This window comes from Festucalex cinctus, chromosome 18 (assembly GCF_051991245.1).
Source record: "Festucalex cinctus isolate MCC-2025b chromosome 18, RoL_Fcin_1.0, whole genome shotgun sequence".
NCBI lineage: Eukaryota > Metazoa > Chordata > Actinopteri > Syngnathiformes > Syngnathidae > Festucalex > Festucalex cinctus.
The window spans coordinates 24,276,032-24,299,568 of record NC_135428.1 but is presented as its reverse complement, the minus strand read 5'-3'; the positions used below and the strand labels follow the sequence as shown (position 1 = coordinate 24,299,568).

Genomic DNA, 23,537 nt, shown 5'->3' with positions numbered 1-23,537 from the left:
CAGCAGCCGCCTCCACCAGCTTCTACCCTGGCGGCGCACGACTTGAGGCCGTCGCCTCCTGCTCCTCGTCTGGCGGCGAACACCCCGCCGCCACCTCTGCTCCTCGTCGGGCGTCAGGGACGCCCTCCTGACCGGCCCCCCCGGGTCCTTCTCATCGGGCGTCGAGGACGCCCTCCTGACCGGCCCCTCCTCGTCGGGCGTCGAGGACGCCCTCCTGACCGGCCCCGCCGGGCTCTTCTCGTCGGGCGTCGAGGACGCCCTCCTGACCGGCCCCCCCGGGCTCTCCTCGTCGGGCGTCGAGGACGCCCTCCTGACCGGCCCCGCCGGGCTCTCCTCGTCGGGCGTCGAGGACGCCCTCCTGACCGGCTCCGACGGAACCCTCTCGTCGGGCGTCCGGGAGGCCCACCTGACTGGCCTCCCGCCTGTTTTTGTTATGGACCTTATGGGACATCTGGGAGCTGTCCCTTGAAGGGGGGGTACTGTCATGTTTTGGTTCTGTTTAGGGTGGGTTTTGCTTTGTTTTTGTTGGGTTTTGAGTTGGTCACGTTTATGTTCTGATTTCCTTGTCTTCCCTAGTCTCGTTAAGCCTCACCGATGTCCACCTGTGTTTGCCTGCCCTTCCTCATGTGCCAACCAATCAACAACCCCTTCCACTTGTGTCTTGCCCAGCTGTGTCTCGTCGTGTGTAATTAGTGTGTGTACTTAGGATTCGGTTTTCGTTTCAGTGTTTGTCGGTTCATTATTCTTGTTTCCCCACGTCCATGCTGCCATAGTTTAGTCTGCTCCTGTATAGTTTTTCCCTTTGGTATTTTTGTTATTCTTTGTCACCAAGGCCTTTTTGCAACTTTAGTTTTTGTTGGATTAAATTTACTCTTTTTTTTTTTTTCGCACCTCTGCCTCCCTGACTCGTCCCCCTCCTGCATTTGGGTCCACCACCACACTTCCGAGTTCCTGACAGAGTTGAAGGGTGAAGATGGTGTTTCCACCCTGCCCCATCCCACCAAGAAATGTGTTGTGTGTCCTATGTGTATATTTACAAAGTGTATCGTGCAAAACTAGTGAAGTGCGTAAGAGGAGCGACCAGCGGGCCTCCTCCAACCGGGTGGGTGTAGGTGGCGTGCCCGCCCCCCCCCTTGGAGATAAAGGAAGCCTACAGTTTAATATATCAGAGAGCTTTTCCAAGATTTTAGTCCAGAAATACAGCACTGGAGTACATGACCATAAAGCATGAAGATAAGTATCGGCAGTGTTTTGTGAGCACTGGAGACAAATGTCGGAGTCAGAGAGTCCCATTTTTTTCATCATATATTGCGTAATATATGTTCTATGAAGTATCTTATATTGGATAAGTTGCAAATTTGTATGTTTTATCATTTTAAATACGTTTTCACAGATTTGGGTCCAAAAGTCTGGTTCCGGAACTATAGACAAGTCTTTTTCCCATTTTGAAGTCGGTAAATACATTTTATCTGTGTATAAAAATAGCTTATATATTTTTGATAGTTTTTTTGTTGTTGTTGGAGAAAGCTTTATAATATCTTTAGCTAAGACAGGCAGTTGGAGTATATCCTGAAGTGTTGGGATTTGTTTCTTGACCATATTTTTAACTTGCAGATAATGTAAGAAATTTACGTTTTTTTATTTCATATTTTTGGACCAAGTTTGTATACGATATAAACTTATTACCTGAGAAAAGATGATGAAGGTGTGTAATTCCTTTCTTCTCCCATAAGCTCAAATGGAACAACTGATTATTGAGTTGAAAGTCGGGGTTATGCCAAATGGGAGAAAGCCCACAGGGCGCCAATTGGGAGTTTGTCATTTCTAATGCCTTCCACCAGGCAGTCAGGGTGGCGGCTATCATTGGGTTTTTAAAAGAATTATGTCGTTTTATCGATTTTGTAATAAAGAGTAAATCTAACAGTCTAAGGTTATTACAATCCTTCTGCTCCAATTCCAACCAACAGTTAGTATCTCTGTTGGGTTGTGTCCATAGCACAAGATATTGTAGTTGATTAGCTATATAGTAGTACATAAAGTTTGGTGCCTCTAAACCTCCTTTAGATTTACTTTCCTGAAGAGTAGATAGACTAATTTTTACTTTTTTTTTTTTTTTTTTTTTTCAATAGAATTTTGTGATAGCAGAGTCCAGCGATTGGAACCAGTTAGACGTAGGTTTAAATGGAATCATTGAAAATAAATAATTTATCTTTGGTAAAACTTTCATTTTTATAGTAGCTATCAGTCCTATTAAAGATTTTATTTCCGGCGCTCCAGGTCACTACGGATACTATCCAATAATGGTGAAAAATTTAAAGAAGTTAATTCAGTTAACTTAGGTGAAATTTTAACACTTAAGTATTTTAAATTGCCTGGCGGAAAGGAGTAGTGTGGATCCTGACTTGTGGGGTTCCATGAATTTTCTGTAATAGGTAATAATTTTGTCCAGTTAATAGAGTAATCTGATAAGTGAGAGAATTTAGTTATTAAGTTAAATACTTCCCCTAACGAGATAGTAGGTTCTTCTAAATAGAGTAATATATCATCGGCATATAGATTAATTTTATGTTCTATTGTCCCGGAGTGGATTCCTTGGATCCGTCTATCCTGACGTATAGCTAGTGCAAGTGGCTCAATAAATATAGCAAATAATAAAGGAGACATTGGGCACCCTTGTTTTGTACCTCTTTGTAGAGTAAAACTTTGTGATAAAAAAAACCGGAAGGTTCCATCGTGTGAACCTTCGACTTTGTTTTGCTTGTTTGTTTTCCAACTTTGCCAAAAAAAAATAAAAGGACGAGCACAGTACGTTGAAGCGCAACGTTGAAAAGTATTTGAAAGGAATCCCAGTTTACAATCCTTCCAAAATTCTGATTGGAAGGAAAACAAAAACAATGAAATAAATATATTCAAATAAAAACATGATTGAAGCTAACTAACTAACAAAAAAAAAAATTAGTAGTAACTGTAGCTTTAGGAGAATCATATAATACTGAGACCCATTGAATGAATGACTCCCCGAAGCCAAATTTGTTTAAGACAGCAAAGAGGAAGGACCAGTTAACTTTATCGAAGGCTTTTTCTGCATCCAACGAAATAACAACTGCCTTTTTGTCATACCGCTGTGACATACTAATTAAGTTAAAGAGCCTCCTAATATTATTAGTAGAATGACGACCTTTAATAAAACCTGTTTGATCGCTATGAATAATTGTTGAGATTACTGTCTCTAGTCTAGATGCCAAGGCCTTGGCGATAATTTTAATATCGGTATTAATTAATGATATCGGTCGGTAACTTGATGGGAGGGTGGGGTCTTTTTCTGGCTTTAATAAAAGTTTAATTGCTGCTATATTCATATTTTGACGTATATCACCCTTAGTTTTAATTTCAGTTACTACTCTTAAAAATAATGGAGCAAACAATAACCAGAAATGTTTAAAAAATATAGCCGGATAACCGTCTGGACCAGGTGCTCTGCCATTAGGCATACTGTCTAAAGCACTATACAACTCATCTATAGTAAGCGGGGCATCTAGAATATCTTTATGTTCAGTAGATAACTGAGATATATTCAAGCTATTAAGGAATACCTCAATATATTCAGGGTTAGGTCTATTAGTTTCTGAGTATAGATTTCAATAATAGTTATAGAAAATATGGTTAATTTCTTCTGGTGATTGTGTGCATTCACCATTTGTACCTTTAATAGCCGTTATGAGAGATTTTTCCCGATTCTGTTGAAGTTGATTTGCCAGAAATTTGGTGGTGGTTGCTGTGTTCGGGGGTTTGGGGGCCGGGGGTAGCGGGGCCTGGGTCGTGGTGGGTGGCAGGTTTGGCTGGGGTGCGGGGGGGTCGTGTGTGGGGGGGTTCCGGGCGTCTGGGTCGGCTCGCCGACCGGTGTCCGCCCGGGTGGCGTGGGGGTGGCCTTGGTGCTGCCGCGGCCCGGGGGATTCTGGGGGGGCGGTGCTCGCTTTGCTGGGCCGCGGTTGACGGCTTCTTTCTTTGGTGGCAGTCCTTATACATGCCAGATCCATCACACCAGCATCTACTGAAACTTAAACAGAATTCGCCTCTCCCTCCCACTGCTCGTTGAATCAGTGGGTGCTGGTGTCTGTGGATCTCACTTTGCTTTATCTATCCTTCCCTCCTTCCTCTCTTTAGTTTTTCCTCTGGTCACTTGAGATCTCAATTTATTGGAAGTTTGAGGTTTCTGGGGTTGGCATAAGACTCTGGTTTTGTAACTACGCAGGAGGTGCTTGGTTGGTGCTGGATTTCACTTTGATGGACTGGATGTACTGGTTTCTATGGATCTCACTCTGCCTCATCGATCCTTCCCTCCTTCCTCTCTTTAGTTTTTCCTCTGGTCTCTTGAGATCTCGTCAATTTGTTGGAATTTAGAGGCTTCTGGGGTTGGCGTAAGACTTTGATTTTGTAACCATGGGGAAGTCAGGAAGTGTTGGGTCGGTGCTGGATTTCACTTCGATTTATCTTTCTTTTCTTTTGATCTTTTCTGACCTTTAATCTGGTCGCCTGACCATTTGAACCTCACGACTCAGGCGAGATTATGTAGTACCTGGTTAAAGTGAAGGGTAATGGGATTTTTATGAGGTTTTAGGCACGGCACACACGCACACAAACACACGCACGCAAACGCACGCACGCAAATGCACACAAAAAAAAAAAATTGCTAAAAATGATATATAGGACGGTACGCAAATATGTTTGAGTAAGTAAAGTGTATATGTGTATGTGCTTTGTTTGTAGCTTTGTTTTTTATTTATTTATTTTTTCTATCGTGTTTAACTGTTTTCTTTTAGTGTTTAAATCTTTTTATTTGGTAGTTATTAAATTTTTAGTTCCAGTGTTTTCTCATGGGGGAGCCTCCACAGTGAGAGGGATGCTTGGTCTTCATCCATCTCACTGTGGATGAACTCCTCCTGGGTGCCTTTCCTTACAGGGTACTTCTGTGCCCCGCCATGTTGTGGTTTTCATGTGTTTGTTGGGTTTTGGGTGTGTCTATGGGTACGATCATGGGGATGGGGGGGGGGGGGGGGGCTTTTTCTTTCTTTTATTTTATTGTATTATGGATGTCCAGCACTTTGAGTTGCATTTTAAATGTATGAAAGGTGCTATATAAATAAAGTTGATTGATTGATTGATTGATTGATTGATTGATTGATTGATTGATGTGCTGCATTTGTTACTAGGGCTGGATGATTATGGAAAATGGTCATCTATTTCTGATTGAGACTGAAATCACAATTAATAAAATAATTATTCATCAATTTCTTTTTGTCAAGTACGACAACCTAACCTTATAAATATATGAAATTAAATCCTCTTGCAATTTCATTCTTCATTTCAAACATAAGCATTACATTACCATCTTTATTTTCATATTTATTTAATTTTTTTGTGCTATGTCATATGGAAATGTGTGTCAGCATAATAAAAACAAAAAAGTCCTTGGATCATGTACTTGTATCCTTCAATTTTGAGGAAAATCCTTTTAAATATCTTGAAATACCGCAATACATACCCTTTAAAACTACATGTAACAAAGAATCACTTACAGGTTGTAGTTAAGGATTCTTGAGGAGTCCTTGTTGATGTGTGCATTGGCTGGGACTATGGGTTAGGATTATCTTGAAAGAAATAGAATTTTAGATTTTAGCATAAAAATATATATTTTTAAAATGACATTAAAAAAACCCATAGGCAAATGATTTTAAAAAATGAATGAAATGAAGAGGAAACATATTTACGACACAACCAATGTGAAAACGCGAAGCCATAAATTTAAAATAGAAATTTCCTTAAAAATGTTTTGTGATTGGGCTAGTATAGGCCATCTAAAAATCACACAATATAGCAGCCGTCCATACATTATCTGAACTCCTTATCCTCCTTTATCATCCCTGATGTCTTTGGGCTAGTTGCCATACAAAATAACTTGCAAATTAATCTCCTAATGTTATACAGTATTCATGTGAGTTCACATTTTTCCGCAACTGTCCCACCTCATCTCAATTTACTCATCAAACTCACGTATGAGTACATATATTTGGTAAAGTAAGGTTTATTTTGAAATTTGGTTTCTCACAGCCCCGTGTACTGTCATGCATACTGCTGTTAACTTGACTACGACTATCTCTGCGGCTAGCCGAGGCAGAAATGTCGTTTCAGCCCTAGTATTAATAATCGTTTTTGTACGATTATGCCTATTTTGTAATCGTGGAGGGTAATAATCAAAATCGTAATTGAATTTCGATTAATTGCACAGCCCTACGTCTTCGGTACCCATCCCTATGATATTCAACTGGTGTTAACTTGGACGAAGGCAACATAAACAGTACTTTGAAGTTTTTGCACAATGATTATGATCAAATAGCTTGGGCCCGAATCATTTATACAGATAAGATAGGGACCTCACAGCGACGGACAGTCAACCCGCAGTAAGATTCAATTTAGTGATTGAATGAATGAAGTGTTTGAACCATCGCCACCTGCAGACATATTTGTGAACCACGTGTGTGGATAGCCCATGCGTCACCATTTGGGCTGGGAATCTTTGACTGTCTTACGATTCGATTTGATTCCGATTTTTGGGTCTACGATTCGATTTTCGATTCAAACTATTTTGAATTCAAAATTATTTGATTGACAAATAATTTCTGCTTCATTTTACAGATATGCACAACATTATCATGATCTACTCCAGTCTGCTTTGTAAGACAAAATGACAGAGACATTAAAGTGTCTTTTTTGTGTTTTTTGTGTTTTTTTGTTTAAACATTTATTAGGGCCCGAGCAGCGACCGCTGCGAGGTCCCTAATGTTTTTGTAAAAAATATTATTATTATTATTATTATTATTATTATTATTATTATTAATTCTCCGCCAACGATCGCGATTTTGGGTACCTAAACATTCACGAAAACTCACCGAACTTTGCACACTCTTCGGGCCCGGCGAAAAATTTGAAATTAGCGTAGAAAAACAAAAGCCAAGCCCGGCACGTTTCAGCTAGAGCAACGAAAATTGGCAGACACGTGTAGCACCCCGAGACGCACAAAAAAAGTCTATTGGGACCACGTATCTAAAATGTACAGGAAGGGAGCTATGAATTTTTTAATGTCCAATTTTGGCACATTCACTGTGGTCATGCTTTTTCCCCCTTTGCAAACATTTTTCATCCAATTGACTTAAAACTTGGCATGTATCATCTCAAGACCTGAGAAAACAACTGGGCAAAAAATCTTGACTTTTCGAGATACTATATGACGGGGGCGGGGCCTCAAATATTGCCTTGTAAATTTCATTTGTCCAGAAAGAGCAAATGCTTAATAACTCCCATGTTCAAGCTCCAAAAAAATCTCAAACTTCTCATACAACTTAATAGTCACGGCCTGAAAACATCTATATGATAAAATTTGGTTATACATATAGCGCCACCTAGTGGTAACAATAACTGTCATACTTTACGTTTTCAACTACAGTGCCAAGCTCGTTGAAGGGATCCAGTTGAAAATTGGTCAGAAAAGCCTTAAGATGTTGATTATGCCCCACACCAAATATTGTAACTTTTCGCCAAAGGGCGTGGCCGTGACGGAGCCGCAAAGTCTGAAGATTTTTCGTGACAATAAAAGCTGCTTTAACTTGACCGAGATGATCCTATCTTCTCAAAATTTCACACATTTGATGAGAGTCCACCCTTAAAGACATCTACGAAGTTATATTTCATCTTACTGATAGCGCCATCTAGTGACAATTTTTTTTCTTTTTCTTTTTCTTTCTTTTCTTCAACGTTCTTCTCCAAACACGTTAACTGGACCTACCTCATATTTGCTCAGATGAGGGTTTCCGCCTTCATGATGTCACAACACGAAGTTTGTGAGTTTTCGCGAATCGCTGTGGCCGTGGCTCAGCGCTGTTCGCCAAGAAAACAATGCCAATTTTGAGGGCCTAAACTGGCACAGAAACACATGAAACTTGGCACACACATCTGGCCTGGCAAAATGAGCAATATTTTATCGTGTATTGTGCTATTTTTACAAAAATGACTCAATAGCGCCCCCTAGAAATTTTTAACGAAGCAGTCCCGGTTGTACGTTTAAGCAACATCTTCGGAAGTTTTTAGGTGTATGAGGGAGCCCAGCACCTACAAAAAAAAAGTCTCTTGGACCCATATGCTAAAATGAACAGGAAGTGAGCTACGAATTTTTGAATGTCCCATTTTTTTACGATTTTAGCACATTTACACTTCTCCTACACGTTTCATCCGACTGACTTCAGAATTGACCTGGACCATGTCAAGACCTGAGCCAACGACAGTGGGAAAAATCTTGACTTTTCGAAATACTATATGATGAGGGCGGGGCATCAAATTTTGTGTTTCGCAATGAAAAAGGATATGCTTAATAACTCCCCGGTACATACTCCAAAAAATCCCAAACTTGCCATGTATGTTTATAGTCAAGGCCTGAAGGTATCTCTATGACAACATTCAGTTATATATACAGCACCACCGAGCACTTGACGCATAAAAAAAAATAAAAAATACCCCACTGATGGTATTTTTACAAAAATTGTAAACTCCTTCAAGTGTGAATTTATGAATATTCTTTTACTTTCCGCCACTCAAAATGTTCACTGGCATCAGACCTATCCAAACATACATATTTTTTATTTAGTTTTGTTTATTGTTGATAGCCTCTATGGACGTTAAAAGCAGTATCGTGAATGAAGGATATGCTTAATAACTACCCGGTACATGCTCCAAAAAATCCCAAACTTGACATGTATATTTGTAGTCAAGGCCTGAAGGTATCTCTCTGATAAAATTCAGTTATAAATACAGCGTCACCTAGTCCTTGAGGCATAAAAAAAAATACCCCACTTAACGGTATTTTTACAAAAATTGGAAACTCATTGTGTGATAATCTTTTATGAATATTCAGTCATTAATGAATATTCTTTTAGTTTCCAACACTCAAAATGTCCGCTGGCATCAGCCTATCCAAACATGCATACTTTTGCATTTAGTTTGATTTAATTTTGATAGCCTCTACGGACAATAAAAGCAACAATGTGCAATGAGTACGAGCGATGATGGGTATATATACTTTTACAAAAAATACCATTCAGGGCAACTTATTGCCGAAAAATAAAAAATGATGCTGATTTTTGCAGATCTTAACATTCACCAAAACCCATTGAGCTTGACACATTTATCACACCTGGCAAAGAAAATCCACATGTAAAGGTTTATCATGCCATTTTCAAAGAAATTCTACTTCCAATGTGACAGTACCCCAACGTGCCAGTCCCCCAATGTGCAAATACCCCAATGTGGCACGGGCTGCAAGGGACCTTTATAGCTGCTCGCAGCTCTAGTTAGTTTTGTAATTTGTAAGTGCCTTTTTCCACAAAAACAGCATGTGGGCTATAACTGCCCTTTACCCTTCTTCTTCATTTCTAATTTAAATAAAATTTATTTTTGGATATTAAATATCGATTCGATTTATAAATGAGAATCTCAATTCTTTTATCAATTTTTTTTGGCACACCCCTAATAGTAATTGTTTTTTGTTGTTGTTTTTGTTTTTCGAATTTAACACGTTTACACGTTTGTCGTTGGCACAGTCTATGCGTTTAAAAAAAATCAAAAATAATGATACATTTAAAAAAATTTAACTTTGTGTGTAAAATGAGATCCAGGACGATTCCCCGTACAAGTTGCATAGCTCATCTGACGACTGCTTGTGAAATTACAAATTTAGATGTTTTGATTGTGGCCGGCTGATTAATTAGTCCGACATTACAATTTTTAATTTTTTTTTTTGTACTTTACAAAATTATCTTGCGGGCCGGATTAAACCCCTTTGCGGGCCTGATCCGGCCCGCATGTTTGACACCTCTGCATTAAAGTGTCTTTTTATTTTTTTATTTTTTTATTTATTAATTTTGTATTGTAAGTGCCTTTTTCCACAAAAACAGCATGTGGGCTACAACTGCCCTTTACCCTTCTTCTTCATTTCTAATATAAATAAAATCAATTTTTGGATATTAAATATTGATTCGATTCGATTAATAAATGAGAATCTCGATTCTTTTATGAATCAATTTTTTGGCACACCCCTAGTCACCATCAGTTTGTTGCTCCACTCACCCTCAACAAAGCATCATCATCATCAACCACAACATAATTCATTCATTTTATTAAGCAAGATTGAAATTTTTGTGTTAGTTTAGCTTTATTCTGGTGCCACCATGGTGAACACCGATGTTAAAAAATAAAACGTGACATTGTTTTTTGTTTAATAACTAAACATTAAAACGAAGACAGTTTGGAATGAAGCGAATCATAGAAACTGACAGAATAACCTCACAGGAGAATGGCTAATGGTCTTCTCCCTTCAGCAAAAAAAAAAAAAAGGAAAGAAACAGGTCGAAACGTGCCAGTCTATTGGCCACCAAAGAAAACAAACAATTAGATTATTATTTCAGGTACTTCCTAAATTCTGCATACATACTTTAGTTTTGAATGGGGATCTACTAGATTGTCTCACATTTTCTTCCCTGTAGAGATGCATCACTGCAATGCAGCAAGTTGATCTACTGAGGAGCGTGAGAGCCCTGAGGACTCTTCCTAGTGTACTGAGAAAGGGGAATTTATTTGGACACACTCAAGTTAGTGGCACAGTCAAGTATAAACCATTAGTTGTGGAAAGCCGCCACGTTCTAGCCCAACGCCACTCACCACCCCTGGCACACAAGCAGTGGCAAAATACCCGGTACCTGAAGTCATAGCTGAAATGTGTCCAGTACGCTCACAACATTTCATCATTACAGAACAGTATAGAGCAATAGTTTTCATAGACTTTTCTTTCCCCCCCATCTTTTACCATTGGAGAATGGGACACAGAAAGATGACAAGAGACGCCATTTCCTATTTAAAACAAGATATGTGCAAACATGACTAAAGAATCAATTCTTCCCTGTAATATCCATCAATAAAAGTGATTTATCTTTTTATACACACACACACACACACACATATACATATATATATATATATATATATATATATATATATATATATATATATATATATATATATAGTAATAAGAATAATAAATCTTCACGTTGGATCATTTGGTAAGTGTGATAAAATGCTCGGCCGGGCTGTCCAGCTATGATGGTAATCGTCATTGTCTTTTAATTATTTTTTTTCTTCGCAAAAAAAGTAACAATTTGGGAAAAGTGAACGGGTGTCAATTTATTTTGTTCCAAGTTTCATTCAGTGATATTCCATAGGAAAAAATGATTTCTCGTCCTCATCTTCCACTCCAGAAATGTAACAAAAAACATGTCCAAGTTATGATTAAAACACTGTTGCTATGGTTTAATGATTATTAAAAGATGTTAACTAACAATTAATGATCACCCATCAATTATAAAGAACAAACAATAATTAAGAGTAAATAACGTTCCCCCGATAATTAGTTTGGCAATGCTCTGGCTACAGTCATTTGAGTGATAAGTGATTTTTTTATTTTTTTATTAATTTTTAAGTGGAAAAAAAATAAAAAGAGGAAATGAAAGGAAGTTCTAAAATAAATAAAAGTAGATTAGTAAAAGTGACCGCACCCTTGAGGGCCCGGACATATATACAGAACTGCGTGGTGAGTCCATTTACTGCACTTGAGTGTTAAGTCCAGTGTTAGAGTGAATTCTAGTCCCACCCAAGAATTCCTGCTGTTATACCAGCGTGTAGGACTTTGCGTAGGGATTGCTGCTCTGTTTCAGATGTCCTCGCGAGTCCAGCAGGGACTCCTGGGAGGTGCTGAGCTTGGCGGCCTGGGCCAGCTCGGAGCCCTCTCTGTGAGGGAGCGTGGCGGCTGAGCCGGGCTGCCACTGGGCCGTTGGGTCCCTACTGGCCTGAGGGGCCTCCGTGGGTGTCGGGGGCGCCATGCGAGAGGGTCGTTTCAGCGAGCGACTCTTCTGCGGCTCCAGACAGGCCTGGCCCATGGCTGCTCGCTCCCCGCTCGCCGTCCCCCTGGATGAGCCCGAGCAGGACATGCCTCGGTTTAACAGGAAGTCCATGCGCAGGTATGGAGGAAGGTGAACCAACTCGCCCCCTGCAGGACAAGACACACAGTTAACCTGTAACTTTAAATAAAAGTATATTTTTTGAAACATTAATTTTAATTATTATTTTTACATTTTCTTTACAATAAGTTGAATGCGCCCCCGCTAATTTAAACATGGCATTCTGCTTAACACTGTGTGGTGATGGACTTCAAAATGGCGGCGTGGGGATAGGTCGTGTCCGGGAGTGCTGATATGATTCACGACTTCTTGCCTTTAACCCTAATGCAAATGGAAATCCACCCAGTCAAAGATTGACTTTCTTAAGATGAGCATTAATAGCTACTTCCTACGACAAGAGGCCCGGCCAAAGAAAAAAAATACGGACGCCTTTCAGTTTCGAGAGCAAGCTAGCATGACCGCGAAAACTAGCATGGCAGCGGAAGATGCCGACATGGCTAAAGTCGCCCAGGCTGCAACCAGTAGCGACCGTGATGGAACCGACCCTGATATTCGAGCTGCTCTGCGCGAAATGGTGGGAGAAGTGACGGCTAATGTAACCAGAGTAATGGATGAGAAGTTTGCCCCCATTTTGGAATTGCTTAAAAAACACGGTGACACAATAGAGAGCCATGGAAGGCGGCTGGATGAGGCGGAACGAAGAATGGTTGACGGGGAAGAAGCAGTGGATCCGAAAAACTAAGGTGGAAACCTGAGAGAAGACAGTGGAATTTTTGGCTGAAGTGTCGATGATTTGGAGAACCGTGGAAGAAGGATGAATGTCCGTATTGTAAACCTTCCCGAGGGCGCGGAGGGAACTAATCCGACACTGTTCTTTGAGCGCTGGCTTCCCGAAGTGCTACACATCGAAGGAAAAGGCGGACGGATGAAGCTGGAGAGAGCGCACCGTTCGCTCGCTCCAAAGCCGCAGCCCGGTCAAAAACCGAGACCAGTGTTCGTACGTTTCCACAACTATCAGGATAAGCAGCGGGTGATGAACGCGTCGTGGAAAATGGCGAGGCAGAACCGGGTCGTGAAACACGGAGGCTCTACTGTGATGTTTTTCCAGGATTTTACGGCTGCTGTTGCTTGCAAGAGAAAGGAAAACGACAAAGTGAAGAAGCGACTCTGGTCAATTGGCAGGCTGATCTACCCCGCGAAGCTGAAGGTAACATACCATGGATCAACCAAAATGTTTAACAACCCAGCGGAGGCTGACGAATACGTTGCGCGATGTACGGACCTTCCACTGGTGAGGAATGACTTTCAAGCTAATTCTGTGTATTCTGTTGCCATATTTTGTAAGTCATGCTACCTTATGTGAACTGTTTGTTGAGTGGACATTCGAACCTGCAAAGTTTGTGTAGGGAGAATTTAAATGATTATCACCTTCCGACAAACCGGATTGATGTGTCTTGTTACCGTTAGAGGTCCCATTCACTCGATCTTCTCTGCATTGGAGAGGAGGACAGTGTTTTTCGTTAAGCCCCAGTTGGGCATTGTGCACTTTGTTTGCACCATTTCGTTGTGTTTCGGTTTGTGTTGTGTTTTTTTGTGTTCTTTTACGGCCCAAGTTTAATATTGCATTTAGTTTGATAATAGACAAATGTTCTGCCTTTGCATATTTTTATTATTTTCATGTCCGGATTTAAATTGTGTACTTGGAATGTCAGGGCGGCACGGTGGATGACTGGTTAGCACCTCCGCCTCCCAGTTCTGAGGACTCCGGTTCGAGTCCAGGCTCCGGCCTTCCTGGGTGGAGTTTGCATGTTCTCCCTGTGCCCGCATGGGTCTTCTCCGGATACTCCGGTCTCCTCCCACATTCCAAAGATATGCATGGCAGGTTAATTGAGCGCTCCAAATTGTCCCTAGGTGTGCTTGTGAGTGTGGATGGTTGTTCGTCTCTGTGTGCTCTGCGATTGGCTGGCAACCAGTCCAGGGTGTCCCCCGCCTACTGCCCAGAGCCAGCTGAGATAGGCGCCAGCACCCCCCGCGACCCTTGTGAGGAATAACCGGTCAAGGAAATGGATGGATGGATGGAATGTCAAGGGAATACACACACCTGTGAAACGAAGGAAAGTTTTGAACTATCTTAAAAAGGAGAATGTACAAATAGCTTTGTTGCAAGAAACCCATCTAAATGACATTGAACATCTAAAATTGCAGTACGGGGGGTTTAGTGAAGTTTTACTTCAAGAAGTTGTGGAGTAGCTATTCTTATTCAGAAAAATGTCCCTTTCAAAATGTTGGACTGTATAAAGGATGCATCTGGTTCTTATGTGATTTTGAAGGGGATTTTGTCAGGAGAAGAAATCTCAATACTGAATATTTATAGCCCACCTGGACATCCAACACATCTTCTGTCCTCTGCATTCTCAAAAATAGTTGATATTGGCTCAAAACATACAATAATAGGAGGTGATTTTAATTGTCATCTTAATCCAATTGTAGATAAATTCCCGCCTGGTAAACCTTCCCTTTCCTCTCATGCGAAGGTGGTAAATGCATTTTGTGAGGAAATGGATTATATTTATCTGTGGAGAGCTCAGCACCTAACTGATAAAGAATACACCTTTTTCTCAAATGTTTCAAAGTCATCCACAAGAATTGATTATTTTCTGATTCCTAAAAATCTACTATATTCGGTCACCCACAGCGCAATAGGTCCTATTTTTATCTCTGATCACGCGGCAGTAGTTTTACAATACACCATGTCACACTCAACAAATAAAACTAAATACTGCAAATTCAACCCCTTTATACTAACAGACGTTTACTTCATATTTTAGGGATGAATTTAAGTTCTTTTTTGATACCAATTCTGCTTCCACTGCTGATGCATCACTATTGTGGGAAAGCTCAAAAGCCTTCTCCCGTGGAATTGTTATATCTTATACATCCACAAAAAAGCGGAGGCAAAGTGAGCAAAAAAGAATATTGGAATCTAAGTTGAAGTGTGCTGAGCAAGAACATGGTGAAAAGCTATCCTCACAGAAAATGAAAGAGGTATTTGCACTTCGCTGTGCTTTAGACTCATTACTGACAAGGGAAGCTGAGAAACAAATCAGATTTGCAAAGCAGAAGTTGTATGAAAGTGGTGACAAAGCTGGAAAATATCTGGCATACTTAACGAGGAAAAAGGCAGACTCCCAAACTATTAGTTCAATTAAGGACAACCAAGGCAATCTAATTTTTGATAACCTAAAAATTAATGATACTTTTAAAATTTTCTATGAAAACTTATATAAATCAGAACAAGAAGAAGACTCGATTAACAAAATGAATTATTTATTTTCTGCCCTTAACCTTCCTTGTTTGTCCGATGAGCAGAAGGCCACTCTTGATGCCCCAATATCAAAAAGAGGTACTTGATGCAATAAACGGATTACAATCTGGGAAGAGCACCGGCCCCGATGGGATCAGTGTAAAGTTTTATCAAGAATTTCAAGATATATTAATTGACCCACTACTAAACATGTTTAACGATTCTTTGGTTAAAGGTACATAACCACGTTCTTTAAGAAAAGCAAATATCTCATTGATATTAAAAAAAGGCAAGGCTCCTGAAGAATATACATCCTATAGACCAATTTCACTATTAAACGTAGACCAAAACATTTTATCAAAACTTTTAGCAACTCGACTGGATAAAATGTTACCTATTTTAAAGGGGCTGTCTGCCGGATTCACTCAGGAAAATGCACTTTTTAAATACAGGATGTACACACTTTAACTTTCTCTCAGTCTACACATCTGTGTTTTTGTTAACCTTTTGTGGTAATTTCATCCTAAACCCCCACCTCCCCAGCCTGTATTTTGCCATTTTGTGTTTGTTATGTAAACAGCGGGACGTTTCAGTGGAAAGACAGTGTTTACAACCCTCCAGCCAATCGCAGAGCGGGGGGTACGTGGCGTGTCGCAAACGGGGCCGCCGGGCAAACGTGTCAGCTGCGTGGCGTCACTCCCGCGGGAATTTGAAAGCATGCACAGATTTTTTTTTTCTTCACTCACTCATTCACACACGTAAGCTTCTGTGAGAGAGTCAGTGAAAAAAAATAAATAAAAAATCCGTGCGCGCTTTCAAATTGCCGCGGGAGTGACGTCACGCAGCTGACACATTCGCCCGGCCCCGTTTGCGACACGCCACCCCCCTGCTCTGCGATTGGCTGGAGGGTTGTAAATACTGTCTTTCCACTGAAACGTCCCACTGTTTACAAAACAAACACAAAATGGCAAAATACAGGCTGGGGAGGTGGGGGTTTAGGACGAAATTACCACAAAAGGTTAACAAAAACACAGATGTGTAAAGTGTGTACATCCTGTATTTAAGAAGTGCATTTTCCTGAGTGAATCCGGCAGACAGCCCCTTTAATTAACGAAGATCAAACCGGATTTATCAAAGGTAGAAATTCCCAGAATAATATGCGTCGATTACTTAACATTATTCAATATTTTCAGCGTTTTTCTAAAAGCGGCCTAGTTATGTCCTTAGATGCTGAGAAGGCATTTGACCGCATAGAGTGGGCATATTTGTTTTATACCCTGAATAAGTTTGGTCTTGGTGCCACCTTTACAAATTGGATTAAAATTTTATACGAAAACCCGCTTTCAGCATTGCTCACAAATGGACTGCGTTCTCCTTATTTCACTATTTTGAGAGGAATTAGGCAAGGCTGCCCCTTGTCACCACTGTTATTTGCTCTTGCTATTGAGCCTTTGGCTGAGATGATTAGGACAGATGATAACATAAGTGGTCTTAAAATCTTGGATAGGGAACATAAAATTACACCATATGCTGATGATGTTCTAGTTGTTATGACTAAACCAGATATCTCCATTTGCTGTCTTATTGAAAGAATCAATGTTTTTGGCAGCTTCTCAGGTTTTAGAATTAATTTTACTAAATCTAATCTATGCCATTGGGCATCTTGAAGCAAGTGCCTGTGAAATCTTTCCCCTTTAATTGGACCCCGGAAGGTTTCACTTACTTGGGAATTTTTGTGACACCTAAATGACGAACAACTGTATAAAACCAATTTCTTCCCATTGTTTGACCGTGTGCGAAAGGACCTGGAAAGATGGAACAATCTTCCTATTTCTTGGATAGGCCGAGTAGCATTATTAAAAATGAATATTCTTCCTCGGTTACTTTACCCACTACGAATGATCCCTGTTATGCTATCTCATAAGGCAATTAAGCAATTGTATAGCTGGTTTAGTTCTTTTATTTGGTCGAAAAGGAAAGCACGCCTTAAGATAGCCATGTTGTGTCAGCCCTCATTAGAAGGAGGCCTTAATTTCCCGGACATTAAAAATGACCAAATTTGTACACATTTGTGTACTATAGCCGATTGGGTACAGAATAAACCGACATCTCTATGGGTTGATATTGAAAGTTCAATGTCTGAATGTCCATTACCTAACTTGCTGTTTCTTCGGAGAACTAGGTCTTTGAAAATCGCCTGCCATAATCCTATTACCCGCACTTCTATTATAGTGTGGCGTGTTCTACGGAAAATGGACGGAAGGTTATTAAATGAACCTTCTGGGCTCTCACCAACATGGAATAATCCAGAGTTTCTACCTGGCATGAAAGATACTATATTTAAAAACTGGGCATAACAAGGGCTGTCTAAATTACAGGATTTCTTTGAGGGATCTATTATGATGTCTTTTGATCAATTAACTGGTAAATATAACATTCTAAGAAAGGATTTCTATCAATATCTGCAAGTGAGGGACTTCATTAAGAAGAATACTACAAACTTAATACTTAACAGAAACATATCAGACATGGAGAAACTAATTTTTATTTCCAAATGTGCAGGCTCTGTTAAAATATTCTACAATGCTCTTAAAGGACTTTCTGTTGTCAATACGTTGCATTTGAAAGAGCTGTGGGAGAAGGAACTCAATTGTAATATTACTGAAAATGAGTGGAGAAGTGTTTGGCACAACGTAAAAACACTGTGTGTTTGTAACAGAGTTAGAGCCACTCAGCTTATGATACTTCACAGGGTCCATATCTCTCCTCACCTGCGCCACAAGATTAAGCCTCACACCTCCTCAATGTGTTTAAAGTGCAAAATTGAAATTGGTACCCTCACACACTGTTTTTGGTCTTGCTCAAAAATACAACAATTTTGGTTTACTATTGGACAAGAAATGGATAAGATATTTGTTGTTGATTTGGCTTGCAATCCTGTATTTCTTTTGCTTGGACTTGTTGACTCTGCTGTTACCAACAAATATCATAAAAAAAATTGAACCAAATTCTTACCTTTTGTGCTCGAAAATGTTTGCTGGTAAATTGGATTTCTGACCACGCACCCTCAAAGACACAATGGCATAAGAACATTTTCAACCATATATCCTTGGACTATCTGACATGTCGTTTGAATCATAAGGACGATTATTTTCTGAAGATCTGAGAACCTTATTTAACTTATGTTGAACTTAAAGTTTAATCTATTGTCAAGACAGCATTTGTATTTTGAAACAGTAATTTTTGTTTTTGGAATGCAAGTATCATTCTTTTTTTTTTTTTTGGGCCATGTTTTTGTTTTTTTGTGTGTGCGTGTTTTTGTGTCTGCATATATATAAAGAACCCAATAAATATATTTTGGAAAAAAAAACATTGTGTGGTATATAAGTAAAATTCAGGCAATTTGTGAAGTTGGCAAAAGCCATTAAGGTGTACAGTCTGATCATTTATCCAACTGAACAATGAACGATGAAAAAATGAAAAACTGTCATTTAGGACTTACTGCTAACAACAACAATATAAAAAAAATAAATAAATAAAAAACATTTCCCCACGAGATTCGAACCGGGACTTGCTTGTTTCTAATATGCATCAGCGCTCAAGTTACTTACCAGGTGAGCTAACGGGACTTGATGCAAATCAGAGCAAATTGGCCTATTTGACTTGCAAAATGTCATCTGATGCTGAAATGCATCAACGCTAATTGGAACACGTGTTTAATAATTTCACTATAACGCATTTCCTAATATGATAGTAAGTAGAAGTACTTAACTTAAGTAGTAGAAGTACTTAACATCCGTTAGCATAATTGCCACGGACACATGTGCAATGTACAGTCGCCGGTGGGATTTGAACCTGCGACCTCCTGCTTATTATTTTTTAATCTGTTAAAAAAATCAGTGTCAGTCCCATTAAAAATGAATGGGGAGAAGTTGATACATAACATTAAATTGTGCGAGTACTCTAAATAATGTGGAGTTAGACGATATATACCCTGAAAGGCGTGAGTTTTCTCAGCAAGTTGAAATTTGAACAGTGTAAATCGGAAGTATCATGTGGGAGTAGTTTGACTGCAAAAAAGTGAGGAGAATGCTTTCAGCATTCTCATAATTAGAAGTTGGTGTACAACATGTTAAAGGAATTTGAGGTTTTAGTGCTGTCAGGAAGTTAAAAATGTTAGTATGTGTCAGTGTTAATTCAGGATGTGCTCTGTGGATTTTGGCAATAATTGCCTCACCCGGTCTGTGGGCCTTGGGCACGGCCATGTTCATGACCCGGCTGACATCCTGAGGCTTGGGCGGCGAAGCAGTGAAGCGGCAGATGCCCGATTCGGACGGCGTGCTGGAGGTCAGGCTGTCGGTGTAGTCGTTGGTGCCGGCGGTCATTTGCTCCGAGGAGGTGTCGGAGATGAAGCATTCGGTGATGGTGAACTTGGCGTGGCGCAGCTGCTCCTCCATTTTGGCGTGCTCGTAGGCTCTGGCGAGCTCCTCGTAAGTGGATGACGCGCTCTCCGTTGACACCATACTGCTGCGAGCACGGTCTGGTACGGGCCCAAGTTTAGTGGAACATATTAGAGCACAGCGTCAGTAATAGACTGTTTAAGATGTAACATTGTTAAAGATAGCAGAAAACGTGATGTTACTGAAATTAACGACACTGCATGCTTTAAAAACAGATGCTGACCGGTATCCTGAGATGGGCTGACACTGTAGCTGTCACTTTCCTTGTCAACAGAGCCTGCGACCCTTGGCGTGGGCAGCCTCCAGTCGGTGCTTAGCGTGTGCGAGGAGACTGGAGGATGCGGGCGGTTCAGTGTCCATTGGCTGGCGTACCGGTTGCGAGCAGCCGGGCCAGCTTTGGCTGTGCGGCGGGCAGTCGGGTCTGAGATGAAAAGCAAAATATGATGTGTTTATGGAGAGAGGCATTCATTTAACTCCTGATATATACATATATATATATATATATATATATATATATATATATGTATGTATGTATGTATGTATTAGGCCTGCACGATACTGTATATCGTTTGAACATCACAATTGCAATGTGCGCATGCACAATACCCACATCGCAAGACGTGCAATGTTTTTATTTTTATTTTTTAGAGCAAGCAAACGTTTGTTTTGCTTCATAAAGGTAGCAAGCTACCGCTCACGCCCCCCCCCCCCCCCTCCCTTTTGCTCATCAGTCACCGGCGGCGCCCCCCAACCACCCCAGCCCCCCCTCTTCACTCTCACAGGCTGCTCTTGCTTTGAAAACGCTAACAGGCGACATGCTAACAGGCGACATGCACATGAGGTGTATGGAGAGAAATTTGTGTCTTTATTTTCAATCAAACAAAAAAGGAATTTGCAATCAAAAAAAAATTTCAATCAAACAAAAAGGGGATTTGCAATCAAAAAAAATTCAATCAAACAAAAAGGGGATTTGCAACCTCAAATAAATTTTAATTAAACAAAAAAGGGTTTTCATATAAAATAAAAATTTGCGAACAAAAAAAAACATTTCAAACATGGATTTGTATTTTAATAAAATCTTTTGCAAACATTTTTTTCGTTTTGTTTGCGAATCTGTTTTTTGGTTGCGAATCTGTTTTTTGGTTGCGAATCTGTTTTTTGATTGAAACCTGTTTTTTGGTTGCGAATCTTTTTCTGTGTTGTGTGGGCGGGGTCCTCCGTTCAACCGATGATAGAAGCCTTGTCATTGGTCAGCTTGGAAGCCGCTGCGACAACTTTCATTGGTCAGATAGGAATGGGGGTGTGACAATGTTCGTCTGACTATTTCCTGGTTCATTTTGTCCGGTCGCCGCCAGCATCAAGGTAAATATACCCCCCCCTCACTTCTAGTTTTCCGTTTTGTTTATCTGACATTTATCTAAAAGCAACCCTTGATCTATCGTTTATTCGGTGATTTGTTCTAACCATTACAATTAACGTAATCACTCACTCAGCATTGCTTAGCCATGTTAGCTAGCTAGGTAACTGATGGTCCGATACATGAGTCAGTCATGAAGCTATGTTGTTGGCAGTCAAAACACAAATATACGACTCATTGGGATAGCGGTTAGCATGAAGGTTTTTGTTTTGTTTTTTTTTAACTCCGAAAGAAACCTTTGCATTCGCTTTACATACAAGCAGGACTGGGAATCGAATTTATTTACACTAGCTGCTTCCCCTTAATTTTGGATGTTTGAAGTAGAGATTAAATTCGTGATAATTCTGTGATTATTATTTATTGGTCCTGGTTGTTTACTGTATGAGTCAGATTGAAACAGAAGGGGAATCTGAGTTGTAGGTGTACTTTTGCAATTACACTGACTAGATTTTTTATTTTAGAGTGCGAGCAGACCAAGGGGTAGAAAATGTAGACATAGCGAGATGCATGTTTACTGTAAGAGGAGCAGGCCAAGGCAGTTTTATTGCTGGTAAAAGCGTACATAACCAGAGGAAAAAACTTTATATGAGTAAAAGTTCTTGGAGTTACTGTAGCTTTCATAAATGTATTTGATATTACAGATCCAGCAAGCTGAAGAGACACTACCCTTGGACCATCACGGTGAACACGGGATCGTTATACCTGACATCCACTGTCGTTTACCTGAGGAAAGACTTGTTGCTTTACGGCAAATCAATCCAAACAAGGAGTCCTTGAGTTTTGGTCGTGTCATTTATTTGCAGACTCTCAATGTTGCTTCTAGTGCTAGTGTCTCGCGGCCCAAAGGGTCATTTAAATTTATGTAAAAAATGAAAATAAATTCCTGTGTAAAACAGTTTGACTTTTATTTCATAAAAAAAAGCATGCATATGAACTAACAACCAGTCAATTATTCAGCATTTTATAGATTTTATACAGACATTTTTCTCAAGAAATGATTGGCCTGCCAACAAGAAATCAAGAAAGCTCAGAAAATGAACTGTTAAACTTAAAACAAACATTTTGGTAGGAACAGCCAGTAATTACTCAAAAAAATGAAATGGATGTGATTTATTTTATTTTTTTGCCCTTTCAATTACACTGTGTCAAATCTGGCATCAAAGGTGATAGCAGTCAGTAGATGTGATTTAAAGGAATGGTAATCACTCATATGAGCAGTTGGAAATGTAATGGTGTTTGTGCAGGGGGTAACATAATGTGTGACCTGGCATTTGTACCTCACAATTGTGGTCAAAGTTTATTGATATTTTAAATTGCTCTCTGTCTGACATAAGCAGGTGCTTGTGGCCCTGCTCAGTTATCCACAGCATCACCTCATGAAGAGAGGTGACCAACCACCAACTTCATCTTCTGCATCTAAAAAGTAAAGAAAAGTGTGCTTGAATTAAGTACCAAACATGTAAAAAGAAAATTCTGACAAAGTTATGTTTGACACATGTTTTGAACATTATTGAAACAGGAAAACTACAATGAAACAATCACAGGAACTAAATGTATTTATATTACGTAATCTCAGTCACTTCCTCTGTATTTCAAACACCCAAGACATAATAAATGTAGCAGAGGCTACTTATTTCAATGACCAGAACTTCTCATAAGTGATTAATAATTAGCATTTTATTAATGTAATGATGTAATGTAATAAAATAATCAGGAATAAGCATAATAACAGCTATCTCAGCAGGCCGTTTATTTGGGCCGTTTCTCGTGCCAACAAAACATCACGATTCATGACTAGACTAACCAAAAACAAAACGGAAAACTAGAAGTGAGGGGGGGGGTATATTTACCTTGATGCTGGCGGCGACTGGACAAAATGAACCAGGAAATAGTCAGACGAACATTGTCACACCCCCATTCCTATCTGACCAATGAAAGTTGTCGCAGCGGTTTCCAAGCTGACCAATGACAAGGCTTCTATCATCGGTTGAACGGAGGACCCCGCCCACACAACACAGAAAAAGATTCGCAACCAAAAAACAGGTTTCAATCAAAAAACAGATTCGCAAACAAAACGAAAAAAATGTTTGCAAAAGATTTTATTAAAATACAAATCCATGTTTGAAATGTTTTTTTTTGTTTGCAAATATTTATTTTATATGAAAACCCTTTTTTTTTTATTAAAATTTATTTGAGGTTGCAAATCCCCTTTTTGTTTGATTGAAATTTTTTTTTGATTGCAAATCCCCTTTTTGTTTGATTGAAATTTTTTTTTGATTGCAAATTCCTTTTTTGTTTGA

The 23,537-nt window shown here is 39.7% G+C and overlaps 1 protein-coding gene across 8 annotated transcripts in view; it reads right to left on the bottom strand.

The window, feature by feature from the left end:
* Positions 1-11,263: 11,263 nt before the first annotated feature.
* The window catches only part of dscama (Down syndrome cell adhesion molecule a), a 703,869-nt gene continuing 691,595 nt past the window's right edge, over positions 11,264-23,537 (bottom strand). For all 8 annotated transcript variants that reach the window (XM_077504132.1, XM_077504133.1, XM_077504134.1 and 5 more), the window contains 3 exons: positions 20,044-20,241; positions 19,598-19,900; positions 11,264-12,145 (listed from right to left, as the gene is read on the bottom strand). In XM_077504132.1, coding sequence (XP_077360258.1) covers positions 11,766-12,145; positions 19,598-19,900; positions 20,044-20,241 — 881 coding nt within the window. In that variant the 3' untranslated portion in view covers positions 11,264-11,765. The remainder of the gene's footprint in view (positions 12,146-19,597; positions 19,901-20,043; positions 20,242-23,537) is intronic.